Here is a 25,102-nt window from a genome sequence, read left to right as displayed (position 1 = left end):
AAGAAATTCCTTGTAATCAGTCCTAAACATACTGTGTTGGGTATGTCTGCACTTCTGACTGAGGCTTAGCACAGAGATAACTGAGTAGCCTAGCCACAGCAGCAAGGACTCACCATACATTGCAAAATCCAGAAGCAGGGTAAATTAGCCAAAGGGAGCTCTGTGCTGCCACAGCTAGACTGCTTATGGTACCTGAGGTAGCTTATTGAACACTGATTGAGATATTTCTCCATAACACTGGAACATAACTTGTTCCTCTTCATATTTATTTCAGTGTGGACTATGAGCAAGCTTAAAGCTTTTCATGCCTCAGATTTTTACATAAATTAACAGGAATACATAATAATTACTGAATGTTGTGAAGCTTCATTAAGTCATGCTTGTAAAGTACTTCATGGTCCTTGAGTGGAAAGTACCATAGAAATACCACACATTATTATGCCTGCTATTTAAAAGCTGTAATAACTAAGGCAGTAAACGAATAACCTCTTTGCCTCTAGAGCCATATTTTTATGCCAGCCTCTAAATCCACGTATGTATTCATTAGTATTTGTAAAAACTACATGTGCACCTGCAAAAGGAGTAGTGGCAGGAGATGCCATCCCATTTGTACGTGCAAAGGTGAACTGTGCCTGTGTGAAGTACAAGGGTCAACTCAAGGTGAATAGCATGAAGCAAAGCTAGGTTATTGAGAAAGTTCACTTCACTGTAACATCACAGAGTTCCTGTTTACTTGAAAAATTGGTGGTATAATAAATAGGAACTTGAACAGTAAATAAGTCTTACAAAGCAATTCAACTGTAGTAAGGATAAGAACAACGGGTAGTGAGATGCGAAATGCAGTTTGAGAGGGAGATAAGATCAAATACTGGCAAGGCTGCCTACACCTAGGAATTGAAGTTTTGTAATTGTTGTATTGTAGTTTTGTTGTAGTTGCATAATGCAGGGCACCTGCAAGAAGCATGATTTGTGTGGTAATATCCTTTATTACCACACAAATTATTAGATTGACTTTATAGTCAGGAGAGCTGTTGGACAAGTATGAGCATAAAGTGCCGTCCTGGAAATGTCAAAAAATAGATGGCAGGTAAATAGTACTTGGATTGGAGGAGAAAGGAGCCATTGTGCCCCAGCAACCCTGATAGGAGCAAAGGACTGGAAGCAACCAAGTCAGGCACCATATCACAGAGCACCTTTTACAGTCTTAATGAGTTCCCTTCTTATAAGCATTTGGATTTTTTGCCCCTGCAACTCCGACTAACGATTAGGAACTTTCTCCTCATTTCCAGCCTGATTTTATTCCTGGTTAGTTTGCACCACTTGTTCTTCTGCCAGCATTGTCCTTGAGCTTAAAGAGTTTGTTCTTTTCTGTCCCTTGTTCACCATTCCCACTAATGACTTTACAGCTGGCAATCTTACCCCTTATTAGCCTTTGTTTTTTTACATTAAACAAGTACTTGTAGCCTCTTCTTACCATACAGATTAGCCATTCTTCTCATCCTAGTAGCCTGCTTTACCTGTGTTACAGTTTGAATTCATCTTCTGTGAACATGGGTGACCAGCACTGCACACACTGTTCTAGAGGGGGTATCCCAGGATCTTATGCAGTGTCACTGTTATCTGTGTCTGTTAATCCACTCCTCAACAGCCTCCATTCCTTTCTGTATGTTATGCTGATCCTCTTATGGGTGAGTGAAGCCCCCAACTTTGTATCATCATCAAATTTTATCAGCAGCCTCCTATACTCTGCACCAGGGTCATTAATGAAAATACTAAATATAATCTTACTACCCAAGACAGTTCTTTGGGGAGACCCACTAGTAACCTTACTCCAGCCTCATCCTTCCTTTTCCATCAGTACCTTTTTCTGTCTCCCCTTGTAACACTTTACTGTTCCTCTAGTAAATCCTCACTTTCTTGAGCTTCTGTAATAGTTTCCCATGTTGCAGCATATTAGATGTTTTAGTAAACTCCACATAGATGAGATAGACCTTTCTGTAGGTAGAGAATCAACTATCTTGTCCAAGACAGCTATTAATCTGGTATGATCTATCTTTTGTAAACTCATCCCTGCTTTAGGAGCCTACCTCTCATCCTTTCAGCCTTTTTTTCCATATTTCTACATTCCTGTACATGTTTAATAACTCCTTCCATACTTTCCAGCCATTTTAAGATTATTGCAGAATATCAAATAACTGCTGTATCATTTCAATTATGGAGATAAGGAGAGACTGTGAAAACTATCCCTCTTCCAAAAATTTCCTTTTCCCCTTATGCCTTCTTTCAAGTTGTAGTGTACACTGAACAGCAGTTTCTTTGTGGTGCAGATGTATCTGGCAATATTTTTAACGTGACCAATTGTCATGTTATGTTTTGTTGTGTGATACTCGCAAATAGTGTGCTACAAATGTAATGTCTGCCAGGGGCCAAAGAGTTTGTTGTAGATAGGAATGAAGTCAAATGCCCCTTTTAAAATCTTAACACTTGTGTACCGAACTCCGCAACCTCAGAAACTGGCATAGGAAGCAAAAAGGAGATTTCCCAGTTTCATATAGAAAATGTTGGGGGTCACAAGCCAATGGGATAGGGAGAGATAAATACAAATAGATACACATTAAGATTAAAGTGCATGCACTTAATGGCCAAATAACAGATAACAAGTAATAGCATTGTGGTATCTTCACTCAAAGAAACTGGTACCCTCCCATATCTACGAAGGTGCTTCAGACCAGCTTCCCGTCCTGAGAGCGCTCAACTGCTGTTCGCACGTCCAAGTTCTGCTGCTAAGTTCAACAGTCCCAGTTCTGTTACACTTTTGCCATGCTATCCTCTGCTGCTGTCTCATTGTTCTGCTGCAGCTTCCCCCATGTTCAGCCCATGCTCCTGTGATTTCTGCCACTTCCGGTTTCCTCCTTTGTCTCTCAGCTCCCACGATCTCCAGAAGCTGTAGTTTTCATACAGCCAGCAGTTTTTACAGTTCAATTCAGCTAGTAGAGCAGCTCCCTCTGCTGTCACACAGGTATATTACAATTTGCTTACACAATCCAACTTTTGGACTAGCTGTAAAAGACTTGTAATTCAACTAGGGGCTGCATCTCCTCACCCTCCTCATTCTGCATAAATTCTTATCTCAGACTTGACACTGTTCTTCACTGGGCTTGTCCTGTCTTGAGCACTTACTTTTATTCCTGAAAACATTTGAGGAAGCAGCCAGCATTTAGGGCCACATAGGATTTCTCTTTTGTGTCCCTTAACTACATGTATATTGTTAGAAAATACAGATTCTTCATAGGTACTAGGTCTGTTTCCATTTTCTAGATAAAATGAGGAAAAAGGTCATATTTTAATAAGACACTCTTATACCTAGTTATGAAGGTCTCTTATCAGCTGACCCTTCAGCTACTGCTTTATCCTTGTCTTGCTCAAGTTAATAGTATTTGTTTGTTTGTTTTTTCACTTTCTTTTATTTTTTTCATATTTTATAACTCAGGTCTTGAGGGTAGAAGCTGTTCTTTAGGCAGAGGACTCAGGAGTTCTGTGAAATGCAGCTTTCTGATATTGGTTGAATCATTATTACAGCAATGTAAACTCTAACAATGTTTTGTGCTATATAGCTGGAGAGATCAATCTCCTAGACAGTGATCTGAGTGTTGAAACTAAAATCAAACACACTTGGACTCCTGGTGCCCTGATGTATTATGGAAGAGCAGAGCTTCAGGCTTCCGATCACAGGTAAGAGCTTAAGTTAAGATAAGCTTTCTCCCATTAGCGTGTGACATGCTGAAATGCCTCTTTGATGTGAAAGGCAAACAGTTCCTTTTGATGAATGGTATGTGCTTACTCTGATAGGAGGGTGGCAATGCCAGTGGCCTGATTCTAATTCTGCTCTGTACTGTGATTGTGGGGAAGAGCTGCAGAGACAGCAGATAGTGGATATTTTTGACAGTTCTGGTCAATTAAAGGCACATTGCTGAAAGGTTCCAATTCAGCATTCTGTGAAAAAGAAGGCAACTGAGATGTGTAGCCTGGGAGGCATACATTGTATCTGGCCAGGGCACTGGGGATGTGGATGTGAATGAACGCAGTAACACCCTCAGGGACCTCATCTTCCCTGCTTCTCTGCGAAAGGGGAGAAGGGAAGAGAGAGGAAGCAACGGCTAATACAGCTTTTTGGTCTACACTGTTAACATTTCTTCAGAGGAGTCCACGTGATTGCAGATCACCTCCCTTTGCTCAGTGTCTTGATACTATTTCGCTATGTTAAATGTGCCTCAAAAGCTCGTCTGTTTTGAAACAAGCTTCTGTCAGTATCCAAGCATGCTCTTTGCAGAGACTGTTGAACAAGCAGTGTTCAGTGAATCACAGTTGCCGACCCTGTGCTTCCCCAGCATTGTTACACAGGAGGGCTGCTTCGCTTTCCTCCAGCAATGGAAGAACATTCTTCGTACAAACAACTTCTCTGTGTCAAGGCATTGACACCGCGGGGGTCTACAACTCGCAGTGGAACTGCCGCACTCATTATAAAAGACTCTGATGCAGTGTTCTTTGAAGCAAGGCTGTTGTACCTTAGTTCCCAATTACAGCAAACCTTCCTATAATAACTAGGCTTTTAACACCACTTTTTAATTACTCTTAGTAGGCTTACTTTCTGAAGCTTATGTTATCAAAAGAGGCTCCACGGTATCTTTTCAGCATACCAAAATACGCTAATCAACAATGTTTTCAGAAATAATTAATGTTTCCTGCAGAAAGGTTTTGGGTTTTTTTTCCTCTTCTCTACTCCCTTTATCTTAACTTTTGTGTTCTTTCTACATGCTGGCAGTGCACGTTACAGCCCCTGCCACATTGCAAGTAGCAGGTGGCAATTCCTAGAAGTGCAAGTATTCTAATTACTGCCCACAGTTTATCTGTAGGGATAATCTCAAGGATGCAGATTGCATCTACAAAGAGAAGTGACGCCTTGGCCCTTTTGACAGCTTGTTCTGGCTAACTTAGGTATGACACAGAGAGAGCTAGCTCATATGAAATGATTCATGACCAAAGAGCATATGGTTGGTAAGTCTGTACTGCACAAGCACTTTATACTTAAAGGCAGGGGGTGGGGAAGGGGAATGGTGCAGTTGCACCCCTTCCACCCCTTTGATTTGTGGTCCATCAAAAATTTAAAACCACCTGCTTGGCAGAGGCAGTAACATTTCTATTGAGGCAGCAGTGAGGAAATCACTTGACTTCATGGCTCATTATAATCTACCTGATTCTATCTAAACCCTTCATTCCTCAGGTGTTAATACCACTCTCCTGTTTAAATAGTCTTGATGTTCCACTTGTCAAACTATCCTTCTGCAGTTCTGCTGTCCCTTAGCTGCTCCTCTTTAAGTAGCTCCTGTTTCACAGCACTGCAGGCTGTTTTTAACTCTGACTACCAATGTTAAGTCAGGCTTCAAAACTTAAACTCAGGTGAACGTCAACTGAGGTATGGAAATAACTTTCAGTGAAACATTGGATGTACTGGTAAGATGTTCAAGGCCAGATTTTACTTTATGCATTTAATTACAACAGGACATCTTTTGATTATTTTTTGCCTTGTTTGTTGTGTTTTTTTATACATAAGATATAGCAAATTAATGCACATGCCAATAAATTGGCATTTGTTTTTGCTTTGATCTTAAACTGAATAATATAGCTCTAGGCCCCTAGCACATTAGTCACACTTCTAGTTTCTTTTTACCTGGAGATAATTGTTTGTTGTGTTATATGTGGTGATGTACCACACCATCCGTACCCTCCTTCTCAAAATCCTAGAGCTGCCCATACTTAAAGGTATATTGTCCTCTTGGTATTTGCTCTTGAGAGTACAGCAAAGAAACTAGGAGCCAGAAAGAAAAACATTGTTCATGACCTTGAATCATGTAACACTTAACCTCCATTAACCCTAATAGGAAATAACTGCATTCTCATGCTACGCAGGACTGTTGTGGGAAAATCGATTGTATTAAGCATTCTGGTGCCTTTTAGATGGATGATCTCTCAGGTGATCTCTCTCTTCCAGCACACTGTCATAACTCTATTTTAGCTAAGTATTGTGGGAATTAGTATCTGGAGGATCACATGAGGCAGGTTTATCTGTGGCTGGAAAAAAAGGGTATAATAATCCCATGGAGCAACGAACTGGGAGTCAGGGTGCCTGGGCACATGTAGGTACTCCCATGCCTTCTGTCAGCTACCCTGGCAGTGTTAGAGCTGGTACTTTCCTAGGGTGCGCTTGGCATTAGGGCAGCACAGCTGGTGAGGAGGAGCTCCCAGAAGCACAGATTTGGCTGTGCCCTATCACTGCTGGGCCATGGCAAATACTGCCTGATGCTAGAACTACTGCCCTCAGAGGCAAGTGAGTTGCGAGAGGTCCTTACTGTGTGACCTTGGACAGACTGTATAATGTGGGGATTACCCACATCAAAGGGGTTTTGTTAATGTTCATACACCCAAATATTTGCACATCCTGTGGTTTGACGTTTATTTGAAATAATGTAAAAGTAAATATCTGTGCATGTGTGTGTGTGTATGTGTGTGCACGTGTACAAAATCTAGGCCCGTGTTAGCTATTGTAGAAGTGGAAGTCCAAGAAGTGGATGTGGCTGCCCGTGAGAGTGTTTTCCAGGAAGTATCATCCTTCCAGGGGCCACTGGATGCCACCATTGTGGTCAATCTCCAGACACCAACCCCTGAAGAGAAAAACGAATTTCCTGAAGACTTGCGTACAGAGCTTATGCAAATATTTGAGAATTATGGCATCATTGTTCTCGTCAGGTAAGTGTTTACTCTGTGACGCATTCAGTCTGTTTTAAAAAATCCTAATTAAAATCAAATGAACTCTGAGGAAAAAGACAACAATTTCAAACTGTAATGTCTTATCATCATTAGTAGAATAGATGAATAATTACTTGCCAGATACCTCTCACTTCCTACTGTCCCACTATAAAAACTGCCCAAAACAGAGGACTCACTCATCTTTGGGGACTGGCTTTTGTGACCCCTCAACCTACTAAACTTGAAGCCAGGTGTTCAATTCTGCACCCTGCTGGAAGTTTTGTTTCAATCCTGTGGAGTCACTTTAAGGGCACAGGGTAGCAATTGGACTTCTTTGTTAAGTAAAACAGCCATAGTTTGGCAGTACCTTATTTGCAGCACCTTTTGTGAAAGACAACAGGAGAGAAGAACCCAGCAGAAACTTGAGAAGGCTAGCAGGATCGCATGGTGCCGTTGAAATGGAAGGCTTTTCACACTGTACTTTTTGGCTACACAATACAATTAACTAGGATCATGCTGGGTCACCAAAAGCTGTCATCCATAGTGGAATATATAACAAATCTAATCTCCTGGTGACAGTGCTCATGGTTTGACACCAGGTCCAGGAAATAAGTTGCCTGGCATTTGAGCTATTTGTGATTGGGGATATTTTTGGTAAACATTATCTATCAGCTTGACACTGCTTTGTAGCTTCACACATTCCCCAGAGGGATAAAAGGATTCTGGAGTGGTCTTAGGACCTCAGGACCACATGGCCTGTGAAGGCTTGATGCGTTACACAGCTGAAGCAAAGAGTGAGAAAGCAGCAGGCTTCTCTTTTTCACACCTCTGTGTAGCTCACAAAACACTGTAGACTATCAGGCCACAGGAAAGGCACTTTATGCCCTAAAGCTTGTTCACCAGCTCTCCCAACTATCCAACTCATCCCATAAAAGATATCACAGAAAATCCTTACCTTTAGGACATTGTAGTAATGTTTGAGGAGAATGCATGCTTTTTCTGATGCAGTGTTAACCCAGATACAGAGAGAAGGGGGAAATGGTGCAGATGAAAGGATGGATGCAATATTTGCTAAACCTCTGCTCATGCCAATGAACCTTTGTCTCAGGAACAGTGTACCATTAAAATGCACTCTGGGTCTTTATGAGGGAGGTGGGGGTATAGAGACAGAGACAATGCTGGGCAACATAGTGTTACCTGCTACAAAGAAAACACACTTGTAAGTAAGAGCTAAATGCAAAAGAAAATAGTCTATGTAAAAGTATTGGCATCACTGTGAAGCCTACGATGTATTTCTGGAACACAGTCTATACTGTTGTTTTCTCTCTCTGTTCCTGTTAGGATAAATGGAGGTCAGATGCTGATAACATTTGCAGACAGCAAGTCAGCTCTTAATGTTTTGGATATAGATGGCATCAAGGTACAACTATATCATGTTTGTTTTAATGAATTTGCATGCATTGCATCTAAAGGTGGGTTTCTAAGATTATACTGAGGCACTATAAATCAGTAGTTTTATTTTCAAGGAAACTGAAAACTCACAGTGCTCATGGATCCTGTAGCCATGAGGCTTAGCGTTTTGCAGATTGCCCTTCCTTATTAGGAAGACAGGACATTGCTTCTTTTGGAGCTCCCTCAAACAAAGTTCTGGAACCAGTCTGCGGTATCGCTACAGAACATGTGGACTTTATGACTATTTAGTCATTTGAAGTAGTGCTGTGGGGAACACCATTGCCAAGTCCTCTTTATGGTTCTTTAATATAGCACAAAACCTCTTTGGCATCAAGTGTCATGGTGCCACTGTGATTTAAGTATGAAATGGATCAGTAGCAACAATTCTGTTCTACTTCATGACATATTTCCTTAAAGACTCTATCTGCATTTCTTTGTGAGATGGGCATTTAGTTTTCATTTGGTTTGCTTTGTTTTTTTCCTAGTAGTTGGGGTGCTCCTGTATCATAAGTTATCGGACTAAAAGGTCTCGGGTGAGATTTTCAAAATGTTTGCATGAACACACATGCTTTGTGCTTCAAGACACTGTGGCAGTTTTGAAAATTCCATCTCTGTAGTCATTTTAAAAGCTGTATAGTATCATTTCTCTGATAGTTTATATTTTACTCGCAAATGATAAATAATGTGCTGAACCACTAGAAATTGCAAGGTTTATGTCAACACAAACGCTTTGAAGAAAGGCAGCCACAATGTGTGTGCCCAATAAAAACCAGAGTTCTTCAGTCAATACATGGAGGGTTAATTCGTATGACTAGAGGATGGTCTTTTTCCTGATGATGCTAGGGGAAATGCTTTCTTTTCATTGAGCTTCTGAAGTAAATGTGAGGCCATCTAGATTTCTGCATTATTCTTATTTCCTTAAAAACGAAAAAATTCCTTCTTGGCTTTAGGTTAAAGGTAGAGCTGTGAAGATCCGGCCCAAGACTAAAGATTGGCTGAAGGGTCTTCAGGAGGAAATCACACGAAAACGAGACAGTCTTGTGCCCATGTCACCTACAGCAAACTCCTGTCTGTTAGAGGAAAACTTTGACTTCTCAAGTCTAGACTACGAATCAGAAGGTCAGCAGCACAATTATAGGCTGGGTTAAGAGAATTCACCTTTCTCATTTTGTGGGAGGGGGCACAGACCTGTATGATTTCTAATGAAACAGTAACTCTAAACAACACATTCCTAGCTAAAACCCTCAGCCTGCATTGTATCCACACAGAGCCTTCATGATGAGAGAGGATATCACCTGGCTACATGTGCTCAGTGTTATAATATAAACTATCAAAGTCACTGTACATTAGAAGGATCCCTATACAAAACAAAGAACAGTGAAAACATGTGTAATCAGTCAGAAGTCTGCTCAGCTTTAACTCTCCTGCATAGTAAAAGCATTTTAATTGAAGTCAAAAGAAAGAGAGACTGTGCCTTTCATAATATCTATGGCCAAATCTTTTTCAGGTGATATATTAGATGATGAGGAGGAGTATTTGGATGATGTGCTGCCTCAGCATCTAGTAACAGAGATATCAGAAGACTTTCCTGAGGGCCCTGAACATTTTGCCTCTGTAGTACTTTCAAACAAATCTCAGATGCTGACGGGAAGGAATTCACGTCTGTGTAAAGGTAACTCACATGGCTTCTTTAAAGCAGGCCTGAAAGATTATTTTCTTGTTTCTCCCTATGGGCATTTCCCTGTTGACCTGTTACATCATCTCTTGTGCTTAACCTGTAAGCCCTCCAGGGTGGAGACCACCTTTCTGTTGTGTGTTCAAACAGTGTCAGGGACAATGGAGCCATGGTCCTTGACTGAGACTCCCAAGCACTATGGCAATACAAGTAGTAGCCAATAAAACTTTAGTCTGAACTTTTCTATATGCCAGGAGTGGCCAACCTGCAGATTGCAAGCTGCAAGGTAGCTCCTGGGCAGTTTATATGTATGTGGCTCCTAAAAAAAGTAATTTAATGACAAATTATGTAAATTTCAGCACTGTACTCATGTTATTGACTCTGGGGCATTTATCTCACAAGTTATATGTCCTGCAGCTCTTGGCTGTGTCAGAGTTTTAGTTTGTGCCGAGAAGGGGTTAGGAAGTTTAGCCACCTTTGCTCTGTCCTGTTTGGGACAGGGTAGCTGTGCCTCAAAGGGGTGCCTGGCTATCTGTATTACATATTAGACAGAGGTAGACTTACTGCCATTTTTAAGTTGGTCTTGTATCACATAGAACTAAAGCATACTCCACAGAATTGTCCCTATTGTCCTTTATGTTCTTGTTTAATGGTGGCCTGATCTGGGAGGCATTTGACAGGTTTCCTTTGACTTCAGTGGGCTTTAGAAGAGGCCCTAATGCAATAGGCGTGGTTGACAGTCAGGGCAGATCCACAATGGGCAGGAAATGTGATTGCCCCAGGTCACCATTTGCTCTGGGACCATCAAATATGTACCTACTCATGTGTCCCACATCCAGGGCAAGGGGGAACCTCAAGATTTTTCTCCATCTCTACAAAGACCTACGTACCCCACAACAGCCAAGAGAATCTGCACTTTCCAGAAAAAATGGAAATACAGTCAATGAACTCTTGCAAAGGAGTTCTAGTCCCCTCAATGACTAGCCAACCTCTTTGCCCTGCTTCACTCCCATTTTACTTATTTGGGGCAATTTTGAGGCTCAGTCACCCTCTGACATCAAGCATGGTGAGCTTTAAAATCCTGTACATTGCCCAAGATAACTACAGTGTTACCTTGGATATGTTCAGTATTCTTCCTTCGTAGTGTCGGTATCCTAAAGCTATTGACGTAACTTGGTAAATTTATCTTAGTGACTGATTTAAAGGGTAACCATCCTGATGTAAAATTACAGATGCTGTGTCTGTTTGCTTTTGGAGTGATCACCTCAGGCAGCGTCACAAATGTGCAGTATTTTTCTTCCTGTCCATCTGTTTTGTTGTAATGTTATAATGCGATGAGTCTTTAAAATGAACCATATGAAGCTATGAAAACACTGGTCTCAATTACATCCAGAGCTAGTCTCGCTGGTAACGCTGCTCTCCTGGATTGTGATCTGGCTTCACTTTAGTGGCAAAGCACAGTAAGACGGGGCTAGAAGTTGAACACTTCAGTACAGCAGTAAACAGTCTGGTCATAGCCTCTCTTCTTTCCCCCTGTTTACTATTTATTTGCAGTGGATGATCTTTCAGCTACACAGGCATGGGCTGTCTTCCAGTATAAAATGGGAGTTTTAATCTATGCTAAAGACAGTCGGAAAGAGTTCATAAAAATCAAATGAAATTTGTAACTTCATGCTGACCAGGGCTCTAAGTGCTCAGTGATTTATAGCTCTCTTCACTTGCCTTGAGTGCAGCTTGGTCAGTCCTAGTGACCTAACCTAGAGCCAAGAAATAGCCTCAACTTATTAAATGCCACCAAACCAGACATTTCATGTTGCACGGGGAGTTGTCCTGAGCACACCTCTGCTCAGCTTGCAGATGATTCATTAAACCACAGGGAACCACAGTAATTCTTTTCAACTATACAAATGCACATTTGACTAATTCACGAAGTAAACAAAACACAGTTTGATGGGAAGGTGGTTGCAGCTGGTACTTAGTAGGTCCCAACTCTCCAAATCCAGGCCAGCTACACATTCCACGTGGGTTGAGAGCCTCTGACATTTCAAAGGTCTCCCAAGTATGTTTGTGCTACTCCTAATGCAGTGGATGCCAACAGTATACAAGTACTATGGAGACAGATGGAAACCAAAGCAACAATGGAAGCACCAGTGCAGTCTGTGTTTTTGAGGTCAGCAAAGGCACAGCCTGATCTCACTTAAGCCTGCCCAATAAAAAGTATTGGCCATCATCTTATTTTTGCTGAGTGATTGTCTTGCCTGAAGATTATTGCCAAAATTCCCCACCATGCCTTTTGTCCTCAGTCACGGTACTGGTACAAACCTCTGCCTTCCCTAGGCAAGTCCTTCCTTATTCAGGTCTTGGCTCTGAACGTCTGGCAAGATAGTGCAGCTTCCCAGCCATGTTGCTGAGGCTGCTCTCTGGTATTGCATGGGTACAAGAAATCATAAGGAAGCTCAATATTCCCTGCAGAGCAGGGCTCTGTAAAACAAAAGGAGGTTAGGTTTGTGCAGAAATGCCTGAAGAGAGAGCACTTTCTGCTTTGTTCCTTCCCCTCCCCTCCTCCCACCACATCTGCAGCCAGCAAAGGCAAAACTGAACCAGATGCCCCTGGAGACCAAAAGCTTTTGGGACTGGCTGCCTGACTGGGCAAGGAAGAAAAACAGGGAAAGTGAAATGAAAGCTCCTACTTCTGCAGCTGATCCCTGCAGGACAAAGTCAGTTTCTGCTTCTGACCTCTCTAGCTGTCAAAGAGAGGCGAAGGCAGGATGAAAGATGGTCTAATAGGCCAGGCGTTGATAGCAGAGTCCAAGGACATAAAGCAGAGGCAGACATGCTAGGCCCAAAGCACTGCGAAAAACCACAGAGCCAGAAAACAGACAGTTGTTCTCTTCCATGTTAGCCACGAGACTGGCCTGCTTCTGTGCCAGAGAAAGCTCTGTCACCACTTAGCGAGTGGGGCAAGTTTGCCTTTCCTGAGAGTATGACTGCCCTCAGGTGCTTTGGAAAGGCCGTAGGAACTGGCCCATGACTAGCCCTCATTACCAGGGATCCTGGTTTTCTCTGATTAAAAAAATAAATAAAAAATCCCCAATTTTTGGTTTAAAAAAGTAATCCAAAATCCACATTTTTCCATGATTAAAATGAAACACCTCTATCTATCTATCTATCTATCTATCTATCTATTAGTGGTGTTTCATTTTAATCACAGAAAAATGTGGATTTTGGGTTACTTTTTTAACCCGAAAATTGGGGATTTTTTTTTTTTTATCAGAGAAGACCAGGATCCCTGCAGTCATCACTAACGGCTCATCAGTGTGCGAATCACAACATATCAGTGTGGCTGGCTCTTGGGAGCTGGCAGTGTGCTATAGTGGCACTAAAGGCTTTGCCTGGAGGGCACCCAGGCTAGTAGGGGAACAGCCCTGAAGTCAGAGGTGGGTTGTTTCAGCTTGAGCTATTAATGGCACTAGTTACAGTGACAGGAACATATTTGAGAAGAGGAGTGGGGGGTTTTCTAAGGTGGAGAGTGTGCTGCCTGGGGCAAGCATCACAAAAAGAAACAGAGAGATGAAAGAGGGGCGTCACACTGGCTTGTTAAGGTGGAGCCTTCTAGTTGGGTAACCATGTCTTGCATCTGAATCACAGTTCTCTTTTTCCTGACCCTCCAGGTTAGGTCATCTCTACCATAGTTTTTCAGATGGTTAAAAAACAGCCTTTTCTTGTTGTGAACTGTCCCCTAGACGATGCCAACTTGGCTGAATTAAAGCAGGAGTTGGAAGCGGGTGGGGATTTCCAGCATCGTTCTCCCAGCAGATCTCTGTCTGTTCCAAACAGGCTTCGCCCACCACCGCCCCCTCCGCGCACCCCCCCTCCTGGTAAGATTTCACATTCTTTTTTAAAGTCACCCCTCTGTCAGCACAACCCAGTGGCCACACTGTTGCTGCCAGTGTCAAACCAGTAAATACCCAGACCCATATTTTTTTTTAAGACAAGCGGTGTATTCACCTTCACTCTCTGCATTTCCCCCCTGGAGGTGGCTCTAGGATGGTGACAGGTGAAATAGGCTGGAATGAAAGTCCTTTCTTAGCTTTAATCAAGTCCTAATGGCATACAAAAGTTCCTTACCAATGCATTGGCTTCCTGGGGGGTTGTATTTATTAGGTATACTCATATTTATTCTCAGTGATTAGTGTTTTAAGAAAATGCTCTGTTGGGCATTTCCCATGGCATTTACTAGTTTTAACTTTAGTGTGCACTATTCCTATTGGATATTTAAAAAGGATTTTGTGCTGTCTGATCTTACCCTTTTCCACTTGGCAGGGAACGTTTTTGCCCCCTTCTCCATGTTTGGAATAAAACTGAATGAAACAGAGCTTTTCTTCTTTGCTTGCTGTTAGGTTAGGTCATTCTAGGGTGAGACGTTCTTTCATTCTGTTTAAAACAAGGTACACACTTCATCCCGTTGCAGAGAAGGCACCACACTGGCTCCCAAGTTTGAAAATTTATTCGTGTTCTCCTTGCAGCTGGAACATCTGTCAAAATATCACCATCTGACAGTCCCACCTCTTCAGGAGGACATTCCCTATGCTCCATCTTGGCAACAGCAAAACTTCTCCCAGGGGCACCTCAGCAACCAGTGAGTCCTCCATCATCACAGGTCCAAACACCTCAGTTAGAAGGGGATGATCTGCTAAAGATAGTCTGATCACACCAGCCAGCAGGTGATGTAACTCAAGGCAGGTGGCCTGAGCAGAGCAGCAAAGGTGGAGTGTTGGGATGATGCAGTAACTCTGAGACAGAATCAGAGAACCCAAAGAAAGCATGTTGCACATGCACACCACATGCTGTTAAAGTGATGGGTTCCTTCACAACTTGAAGATTCATACATTACAAAAAACATACATTCCTGTCCTTAAAATGTTTAAACTACCTGCTACTAGCTGGATTTAGTCACTGCAACCTTTTGCCAGTGGCTTCTCTTTTGTGCAGACACTTAGCCTCTATAGACAAGACACAGCACCCCTGCAAAACATCCAACAGAGAGGCCACAGCAGGTGGGGACTGTGAGGCCAGCTGGCCCAAACTAACTTGATATTGTACTGTAATCCCAATGGTTCAGATGGCTGGGGAAGTAGAGGGTGAGCATGGTTAAAACCCATACAGGACAGGTAAGTTTTATATCACTTACAACTGATGCAGCCTGAGTTTGGCATGATGAAGTTGCACTGCAATACTGTATTTTTCACATACAACATGCTCCCCACCCACCTCCCCATCAGACTCCCAAAACTGGGGTGCATGTATCAAGCAGGGAAGCTGATTTTCTGTGCCAAAAAGAAAAACACCCTGCTTTGATCCCTGGTCCACGGCACACTACAGCACATGGCTTGCAGATCTGAGGGCTGCCCCAGAACCATAGTTTTCCAACAGGATGACTCTAATTCGTTTTCCTCTCTTTATTTTCATAAGCCCAAAGTCCGGACTGGAATAAGCAAGCCTTATAATGTCAAGCAGATCAAAACCACCACAGCTCAGGAAGCAGAAGAAGCTATTAGATGTCTAATGGAAGCGAAAGGAGGTGAGCAGAGCTATCCAACAGGAATTTAAAATCACCAAAGAACAAAAACTCCAGGCTCATTCCATCCTCCCTCAACCACCACCCAGATAAGAGACTCATTTCCTTTCAAAAGCTGGAATCAAACAAAACCCTGCCTTTGGGTTATAGCAAGATTTCCCTTGGAAGGGTTATTGGCTGTTTCAATAACACCAGTCTTTTTGTTTCAAGGTGATTTAGTTATTTCTATATAAAGTGACCTGATCTACTCCTTTTTAAAATATCTTCTTGCAGTATCTGTAGATAAGAACACCTTAAATATGTATGGTTGAATGCCAATGAGCCAAACCCTTTTGTGGTTAGGAAGATGTGGAGGTCTTGCTGGTTGCCAGATGGGGCCAGGAAGGAATTTTTCCCCCCCCTCCTGTTAGTACAGGTGTCAGGGGTATTTTGTTCAAGTTCATCAGAAACATGGGGTGTCGGCTGCAGCCAAGGCTGGGGATTTTCTGCCAATGCCTCTGCTGGGACTAAAACCCCAATATTCCTGGTCAGCGTTTCGCCCTGCCCAGTTCAGACCAATCACCACATCTTGGGGTCAGGAAGAATTTTATCCCATGATCAGATTGGGTTGGACTGCAAGGGTTTTTCCTTCCTGTAAGGGTGACATAGGGGGCATGGTCCTCTTCCTTGGATCTCTCAAGTGTATTTTAACAGCCATTGCAGCAGTGGGACACTGGCAATGCCCTTGTTTCCCCTGCATTACCCTGTGGCAGGGAGGGTGTTCTTGATGTTTTTGGCAACATGCCTAGTAGTTGCAAAGCAAGGTTATGTAGTTTTAGGTGTAGGATAGACAAGCACTTGTGTGGGGAGGTTTGGATAGGGAAGTGGATAGGAATGATCTTGCCTTGAGCAAGTGACTGCCTCAGATCTCTCCCAGCCTTACTTCTTTATTATTCTAGGCAATCAATAACTGTATGCTCTAACTGTGACCTCTACATGATCCTATAGGTAACAGTCACAACTAATATGCACTCCCGAGTTGTTATACTCCCCATTCCCTTTTGATGCCTGGAAAGAAACTGCACTGTAGAAACAACGTGTGATTGATTGGGACACGGTTGTTTCATGTTCACTGTCTTTAAGTCCAGCTGTCCTCAGAGAAATGGCTGAGTACCAGTGGCACCTTTCTCCTCAACAGCTGCATTACCTGCAGCTTGGAATTCACAGAGGGGTTTAAATCACAGGATTATTCACTGTGCCAGGCAGCAGTGCAAAGTCAGCACACCCTTAAGGGAGCTCACGCAGCAGCTAAAGTATTAACTAAGTCCTTTGCAAGTGAAGGGCTTCCATTGCTGAGGAAGCATAAACCAGAAGGATTCCAGCATGACTCCCAGATCCTGTCCTCCATATGCATTGCTGGCAGTGAGAATCTCCCCATTTGTAAAACTGAGCAAATGTAATCTGCAGTCACTGAGAGACAGCTACCGTAGAACCTTGTGATGCTGCTGGCATGTGGACTGGTCAGAGCAGAGTTGTCATTTAAGTTAAAAGAAGTCTTTTTTATTTTGCCTGGGCTTGGATAAGAGAACTAAATTGCCTGGCTTCACTTCAGGATTTTCATGCTCTACAACCACTTACCTCTTACACAGGGCTTTTCATCCATAGATCTCCACATGCTTTAGAATTATCTCCTGCAGAAGCTAAGGCACAAGGGGAAGCTGTTTGCTCAGTGTCACCTACCAAGTTTGGGGCAGTCTGGCATTGAGCCCAGCTCTCCTGAGCTGCAGCATCTTAAGTGCTACAACACACACCAGCATAACACTGTGTGGGCTTGAAGTACTGTGGGCAGGGACACACAAGCTTTTTGCTAACTGGTTTCATGAATTTAAACCTCCTATTGATGTGCATGGTGAAATGACATATTAATGTCCAAAACCTTCATCTTCAGACTGAAGAGCAAGCCTTTAATAGTGAGGGGACACACACACCTACACACGTATCAAAGAAAAAGCTCTTCATACTACACTCCAGATGGACTCAAACAACTGGCTGTCTTTTTTTCCATTTCAGGAGTACAAGAGGAAGCACTGAAGCCTGTTTCACTAAGAACCCAAACAGTCGCTAAACCAGAACCCCGTCCCAGCATTACAAAGTCAGCATCCTTTCAGGGGTCACAACCAGGACCAGCACTGGTGCCCCATCGCCCGCCACCCAAAGTTCCAACTGCTAAGAAGCCAGTGCCTCTGCAAAGGACAGGAGTCAAGTTGGAAAATGTAAGACAGCTGCAGCAGAGCTCATCCTGCTCTTTGTTATGCACAGGAGAGGCAGGCTGTTTAACAGTTTGCATGAAGTCCTGTCATTTGAGCTCAAACTGATTCTTGCCAGATGTCGCCAAACTGTCATTGCATATTGCAGTCACTGTGACCTAGATACACAATAAATGAACCCCATATAAAAGAGATATTCATAGACCAGCATCAGGCACTTCGACAAGCTGTCACTAAACTGAGCTACCCTTATTAAGCTCTTCCTCAGTCCATCCCCCTCTTTTTGTTGCTGTCCCCTCTGACATTACATCTCCTCTGCATTTCCCTATTTTATTTTCAGAGGTAATCCATTATGATCCAGCTCCCAAGGTGGTGACTCCTCATTCCTGTGTTCATTTCTAGATTTTGCTTTACTGATCACACCACATCTCGAAACACCCCCATAAGTGCATGAGGAAATTCTCTGTTAAAATAGTGAGATTTAGGGGGGTTTTGAGGCATATGAAGAATTTTATCTTAATAGTTCCCACCTGTATATAAAGTGAAGACAAAGGTGCCTGGAAATCTTTGGAGGATTTTTGACGGAAGATGCTTTCAAAATAAAGCTCTCAGAACTAATTTTGTTCTTGTGTAAGGAAAAGGGTCCCCTTTAAAACAAGACTCTGTGGGTTGGGTTTGAACCCTGAACAACGGGATGGGAAACCAGGGCTACTACCCCATGGCAAATACCCTAAACAACAAGGCTAGAGTTTCCCAGCAAGTGCTCTAGCAGCTATGAGGCTTTTATACAAGCGGCAGGTTCCCCAGCCAACCCTTTTTTAAAAGGAAGTTGCTCCTAGTCTTTTGAAAGGGTGGGTTTGCCCTCTGAGCTGTGGGTCCCCTGTGGATGGCAGCACCTCCTAGAAACCCTGAGTGAGGTGCCTAAGAGATGGGATGTAAACACTTATCCCTATCCCTGGTTATTTCCCTGTTAACTAGTTGTAGGGACCCACTTGCAGACTATGCTGCCCTGAAGCTCTTCTCTGCCTCGCGTATTGGCCATTCTGGATCTAACTGTCCCCATGCACCATACAAGGAGCCTGGGCTCCAGTGTTTATTGGAGCTGGTGCATAGGCTAGCTGTACCCCAGACCTGCACCTGTAAAATAGCATAAAAGGGGATAAAACATGCCCCCTCAACTCACAGCCTTGTTGAGAGGACTATTAAAGCATGAGAGTGTGCCCTAATGCCACACTAATAAAGACAGTACAAATACCATAGGTTGGTACAGGGGTCAGCAACCTGTGGGACGTGTGCCAGAACTGGTACATGAGGTCATTTTGCCTGACACACCACAGCTGACCTGGGCTCCAGGCAGCTGTCGCTAGCCACAGAGCTCAGGCTGTTCGCAGCAGGCAGGTGGGAGGCTGCAAGCCCTGCTGCAAGCAGTCCAGGCTCTGTGGCAGGCAGCTGCGAGGCTGCAAACAGCTACACCAGGCTCCAGAACCCCAACCAAGCTGTGTGGTGACTGCAGCTGCATGCGTGCCTTGGGATACGCAGCTGAGAGAGGCCCTGGGCTGCACAACCCCAGTCCCTCCCCCACCATCTGCTCCAAGGCACGTGTGCAGCCATTGCCACCACAGAGCTGGTGCCAGGGCTCTAGAGCCTGGTGCAATTATTTGCAGCCTCCTAGCTGCCTGCCACAGTCGGCATGGGCTCTGGGCAGCTGCAGCAGGTGGCAGGCAGGCTGCAAACGCCCACACCAGGGTCCAGAGCCCAAGCACCAGCTCCATAGTGGTAGAAGATGCACACATGACTCGGGGTGCATGGCAGCGAAGGGGCTGGGGCAGTACAACCCTGGCTTCTCCCGTGCCATCCACCTGGAGGCACGTGTGCACCCACAGACAGCATTGAGAATCAGGCCCCTCACAGCTCTCCCACCGTCTGCCTCTGGCACATCAAGTTTAGGTGGGTCAAGGCTGGGGTGTTTTTGGCCAATCCAGCCAAAAGTGCTGCCAACCCCTGGACTGGTAGATTCCTTCACAATCTTTTCTCTGGCCCACTGCTAGCTGCTATTTCACCTCACACTGAAGGATACCTTACCGCGTCCCCTAATGGAATTCAAACAGCTTTCCACTGCACACAGCTGCAGAAAAAAAAAAGCAGAAGTGGAAACAAAACAGGCATCCCCTTTCCCTTATGCATACATTTTAAGGAACAGTCTTGTTTCCCCATGTCCCTATCAACTAAGTGTTGTTGAAAGAGCACAGAGAGAAGCTGCCGGTATTTCAAGGTCAGTTATGTGAAAGCACCTACACTACTATAAAGGGATCTCCCCCCTTCCCCATTTCTCCTAGGAAAGGCATCGAGTCAAATACAGCAATGTAATAGCAAAGGAGAACTATCCTGAATTCAATGTAAGATGTATTTCTAATCATTACAACATCTGAGTTCATGCCCTTCTAAGCAGCAGGAGACTAGTTAAGAGTTAAAGTGGTTTCACTTAGCAACATCGAGACTGGGAAGTCTGAAATAATAGCTATCCTGATGTAATTAGCTGGAACTAAAGTAATCTGGGCTTGAGGTTTTATCTAAGAGGGATATGTGGTATTGAAAAAAGTGATAAACACCACATCGAGAATGTATTTTTAGATTTAGACCTTAGCATCAGAATTACGAGGAGCTGCTGATGCACTCTCTGGGTTAGATGAAACTAATTGCCCTTAAGCCTCACATATCATGAGACCCATGAGGGCCTGTGCTAATGCCCATTAATTCAGCCTTCCTTATGACTTAGCACTTCAATAGGAGAGCCAGTAAAAGGATCTGACATTTAGAGTGCATCAGAATTGTGGAGACTAAAGATCTGGCCCCCAAGCAAAACTTAACATGAAAGAGAACGGTCACAAAGGGATGTATTTTTAACACGGAGTGAACAGGACATACGTTCCTAATTCCCCACATAACACATTAAATACCAGTATGCTAGAGTGACGCTGAAGAAGAGAACAGAGCAGCATCTGTTCTAAAGCGGTCGCTCTTTTGCCTGCTCTGGGTCCATATCTTTTTCAGTGTCTTCAACCTCCCCTGCTTCCCCCAGTAAGTCACTCAGTAGAACTCAGGTCTTTCCTACCGCACTCCCTGTTGGATTAACCTCCCAACCCCAGGGCAGGTCTCATGCTGTCACCAAGCCTGAATTTAAAACACCACTCTTTCTTTTGTTCTCCATTCTCAGACCATGTCTCCAGAGGAGCAGTCTGACCAGCAGACAAACCACCCTCCCTTTGGCTTGCTAGATCCTTATCTCGAAGCCAGCACCATCACAAGCCCCACCAGAATCGCCCCAGTCCCTAAGCCAAGAACAACACAGCCTGGGAAAGTTCTTCAGAGAAGGAAGAGCAGTGAGAGGCCACCTCCCTCACCAGACAGTCTGGAGGCAGACATGCTGGATCCGCCCAACTCCTCCTTTGCCCCGAAAATCCCACCAAGAAGGAAGAAGTCTGCCCCTGCTGCTCTCCACCTGCACATGCTCCAGAGTAGTAACAGTCCTCTTCTCAGGGGCTTATCACTCAATTTCAACAACAACAACAGTCCTTCTGCCATCCAGGATTCAGACATCCTCTCTCTCTCTCCCAGGCAGTCCGATTTTTCAGCCCTGATGGCCATGGCCAGCCCTCAAAATGATGGCGCCAAGTGTGTGACACCAACACCTTCAGACTTGATTGCTGACCTTCAGGGCCCTCCTGCCACAAGCAGTCCGCAGCTGCCACTCTTAGACACCAGCTTCCTTACAGAGGACACCAGTCTTCTGGACTTGGACACTGATTTGCCCTGTCCTCGTCCAACACCGCCTGTACCAAGTACTCCTCTAGTCCACACTCCCAAAGATCTGAAACTCCCTGGCTCAGATTTCAGTCACTGGGTTACGTTTAGTGATGATGAAGATAAGGGCACATTAACAGAGACGCTGAACACACTGCTTGTCTTAGAACAAAATGGAAATACGTTGAAGAACAGGAATACAAATTGAGAGTTGAGATTTTTTTCCTCTTATAGAAACCTTAGATACAAATACAAATCTCTTTGCATACAGAGCTCTACTTTAAGAATTCTCAAGTGTGGCAAAACCACTTTTTAAATGAATTTTGCATTTAAAGAAAGAATACTCCCCCAGGAAATAAACCAAGTGCAAAACATCTAGCAATACTGTACAGCTTGCTAAAATACTTTATCCTAAATTATTTTTTTATTCAGCTGAAAAATTATTATATCAGGTACAGATAATATTTAAGAGCATGCAATGAGGCAAATGAGGCATGAAAAGCCCTCAAGAAAAACATTTACAGGTGTAATTTATAATCCACACAATTTCTATCATTTAAGTAAGCCTTAGTATAAATAACGATATTGCTATAGTTATTACAGAGCAAGCGTAGCCTCATGGAGAGCTTCACTGATGTAACTATAGGAATATATTCATATCAGAGTAATATATGATCCTGCATAGATATGCCCTAAACTGCATCTTTCTTATGGTCTTTAACTGAATACAAGGTTTGGAATCTCTTAGTATTTATCCCACTAGCCAAACTCCTCCACCCTTTTGTGTTAAAGGTAAGTGGTCAGGAGGTTGCAGAGTAGATGCCCTCTTTTGAAGGAAAGTCTCGTTCTTAATCTAAAACATCCAAATGCACCTACAGGGGATTAGGAAGAATCCCATGCAAGTGTGTGAAATACTAATAGTTAGACCTCAGGCAGCTATTCTGCAAGGGCATAGTTTCTTTTAATGTGAGGCATGTTCATATTTAAAAGCGACCTCCGGTTATTTCCTTTTCCATTTGGAAAACACCCATTCTGAACTGGTTCTGTTCAGCCCCTTCATATTCTAAATAGCTAAGGAACCAAACAGCACAGAGGACAAGTGGTTGGCACTTTGGGAAGGACCACGCATGTGAAGGGCTAGCAGGTGCATTCCAGTGGCCTTTACTTACTGTGCACAGAGTCACTGGTGAGAGAAGGGGCAGGGCCCAGCTGATTACAAAGGACGTAAGCATGTAACTTCTTATCCTGAAAGGTTATCCACTAGTCACAGTCTTGCTCCCTGTGACAAGGAAGTGTCATCTTCATTTTTCACTACTAATGATATAATAAACACTGATAAGTAAAGAATTGGCTTTGTACATGTACATGACTGCTGTGTTGAGTATTCACTGAGACCCTCAGTTCTGAGAGGCAGGGCACAAGTAATGGGGGCAGACCATGCCTTACAGCTCATTAATTTTACTTCTGCTACTGATGGTAAAGATTAGTACTGATGCTGAGAAGTTGGAGGGGACTGTCGTCTCGCAAACAAAACTGATAGAGGGAGTTGTATGTCGGTTGTCAGCCTCCTACTGCCCTCCATATTCACTTCAGCTGATCACTGGTAGAGCAGCCAGTGGCATGCAAAGAGCTAGCTTTCCAACTGTCCTTAATATCATCAGGTATTTTGCAGCCTAAAATTCCTCTCAGCCATTTTGAGAAGAGAGACGTTGGTAGCTGCATCAAATGAACAGGCAAATCTGATAAACATGAACCAAGAACTACATTTCAGTGAGATCCCAAGTGGGGAAATAATCAGGGACCAGAACATAAAGCTAGGAACGGGCTTGGGAGTCAAGTTCTACCAGACTTGTCTCTCCAACGTAAAGGCAGAGTATTGGTGCAGTGAGCAAGATGTCAGTGCGGAAGAATAAGAGTGCCTGTTATTGCTCATATGCTCAAATGCAGTTATTGCTCATATGTTGCCACATTGCATAAGATTGGCTGTAAAACAAGAGTTTATGGACAACTGATTCCCATCTTATGAGTGGTATTAATGGCATAGTTTGTGAAAGGAAATTCAGAATTCATCTGATTCCTCTCTTAATTAGTGTTTTCCTAGTGATTGATGCTGTGTGACAGCACAGACCAGCCAGGCTGGATAATGCACATTCCACAAGCCTGCCCTTTACCTAAAAATTCTTGCAACACTTGAAAAAGTGAGGGAATAAAAATAGAATACCATAGGTCTAGCTGCAGAAATAATCAGCCTAGGAAAAGCATCATTCCCAGATCTTCCCCATTGTCCTAGATCTTCCTCTAGATGTTGCTTTTTTTCCTTATATTTATCCAATGCTCCGCTTGGACATGAGTTACTGTGGAGAGCCCACCAGAGGCTATATGTTACATCAAGGGAGAAAAGGTCATTGCAGCAACGTCATTTCTGATTTGGAGCCAATCCAACATTCAGGCTTCTCAAAACACCTGAGATTACAGCCACAATGTCAAATATGGTCTTCCGATCCCAAAACAGAAATTCAACCGGGGACAAATCTGTGAAGTGTTTACACTGCCTGTTACAAGTCGGCAATTACAGGCGACACCAGGCTTGTTTCAATTCAGGCAGAGTAATTTAACTGAAAGAGGGACGGAGACCCTTTCGGGGTAGTAATAATTTCAAACAGCTGGCAAAATTGAGAAATCTGTGGCTTGTGTTTAAACTTTATTTTTGTTGTAAATTATGTCAATTAAATTTCTTTTCTAAGAAATGTGAATTGGTTTAGTCCATTCTTGGCTGTCTAGGGAACTGTAAAATCGACTGCTTCATTGCTATGAATAGCCTGACTTGCTCAAGTCTTCTCATCTCTGGGGCTGAATTCTAAGCAAAGACATTCGGTAGACAAAGCAATGCTTCCTTTATCTAATCATTTCTCTCCCCTCCCCCTTCCTTTTCCAAGCACATTTCTTTAAAAGCCTGTCTGTTATTAAAGTGCTCAATTCAACAAACTGAAAGGCAGGTGAGTCACTCTGAAGTAGGATGGCTGCTTTCTTCCCTGGTACATCAAAACATCCTGGCCTACTTTTCGGTTTTGTTTTTTTAAAGGTGGCACTAGATATTTATGGACGTATCTCAGCAGAAAATATTAAGGGCATTGAAAAAATAGAAGATGTTACATTATCATATTCAATATGCAGGTGCAACAAAGATAATTTAACAGCCCTGAGATGGCTAATTAACACGTTAATGAAAGAGTTATTGGGAAAGCCAATTAAAGTAGATTTATACATGTCAAATAAAACCTGCTTCTTTTACTCCACTTGAATAAATGCAGTAACTGGCCTTTACATCTTATGCTTGTAAGTGGTGAGCCACCCATTCAACAGGGATTCAGTCTGGTTTATACAGTCAGCAAAAGCAGGTACCATTCAGTTGCAAAAAATCAAGGTGAGGGAAAAGCAACATGCCAGCTGGAAAGGTAAGGCTAAGAAGAGAGACTTGAGAAAGCAAAGTTTTTTATCCTCCCTACTTGTGTAAAATTCAGGCAGTGTTCCTGATATGGAGCCACT

At 43.3% G+C, this 25,102-nt stretch overlaps 1 protein-coding gene across 3 annotated transcripts in view; it reads left to right on the top strand.

Moving 5' to 3' along the window:
- The window catches only part of SYNJ2 (synaptojanin 2), a 115,529-nt gene extending 91,220 nt beyond the window's left edge, over positions 1-24,309 (top strand). For 2 of the 3 annotated variants that reach the window (XM_019527019.1, XM_019527018.1), the window contains exons 18-27: positions 3,615-3,732; positions 6,586-6,804; positions 8,146-8,224; positions 9,207-9,375; positions 9,764-9,928; positions 13,675-13,809; positions 14,458-14,570; positions 15,404-15,512; positions 17,559-17,761; positions 20,970-24,309. In XM_019527019.1, coding sequence (XP_019382564.1) covers positions 3,615-3,732; positions 6,586-6,804; positions 8,146-8,224; positions 9,207-9,375; positions 9,764-9,928; positions 13,675-13,809; positions 14,458-14,570; positions 15,404-15,512; positions 17,559-17,761; positions 20,970-21,764 — 2,105 coding nt within the window. In that variant the 3' untranslated portion in view covers positions 21,765-24,309. The remainder of the gene's footprint in view (positions 1-3,614; positions 3,733-6,585; positions 6,805-8,145; positions 8,225-9,206; positions 9,376-9,763; positions 9,929-13,674; positions 13,810-14,457; positions 14,571-15,403; positions 15,513-17,558; positions 17,762-20,969) is intronic. The other variant, XM_019527020.1, reaches the window with a different exon arrangement.
- Positions 24,310-25,102: the final 793 nt, after the last annotated feature.

The sequence above is a fragment of the Gavialis gangeticus genome, unplaced genomic scaffold (assembly GCF_001723915.1).
Source record: "Gavialis gangeticus isolate Ggan-Ray unplaced genomic scaffold, GavGan_comp1, whole genome shotgun sequence".
NCBI classification, from domain to species: Eukaryota; Metazoa; Chordata; order Crocodylia; family Gavialidae; genus Gavialis; species Gavialis gangeticus.
The sequence above is the reverse complement of the archived record's forward strand: the minus strand, read 5'-3'. Positions and strand labels throughout refer to the sequence as shown.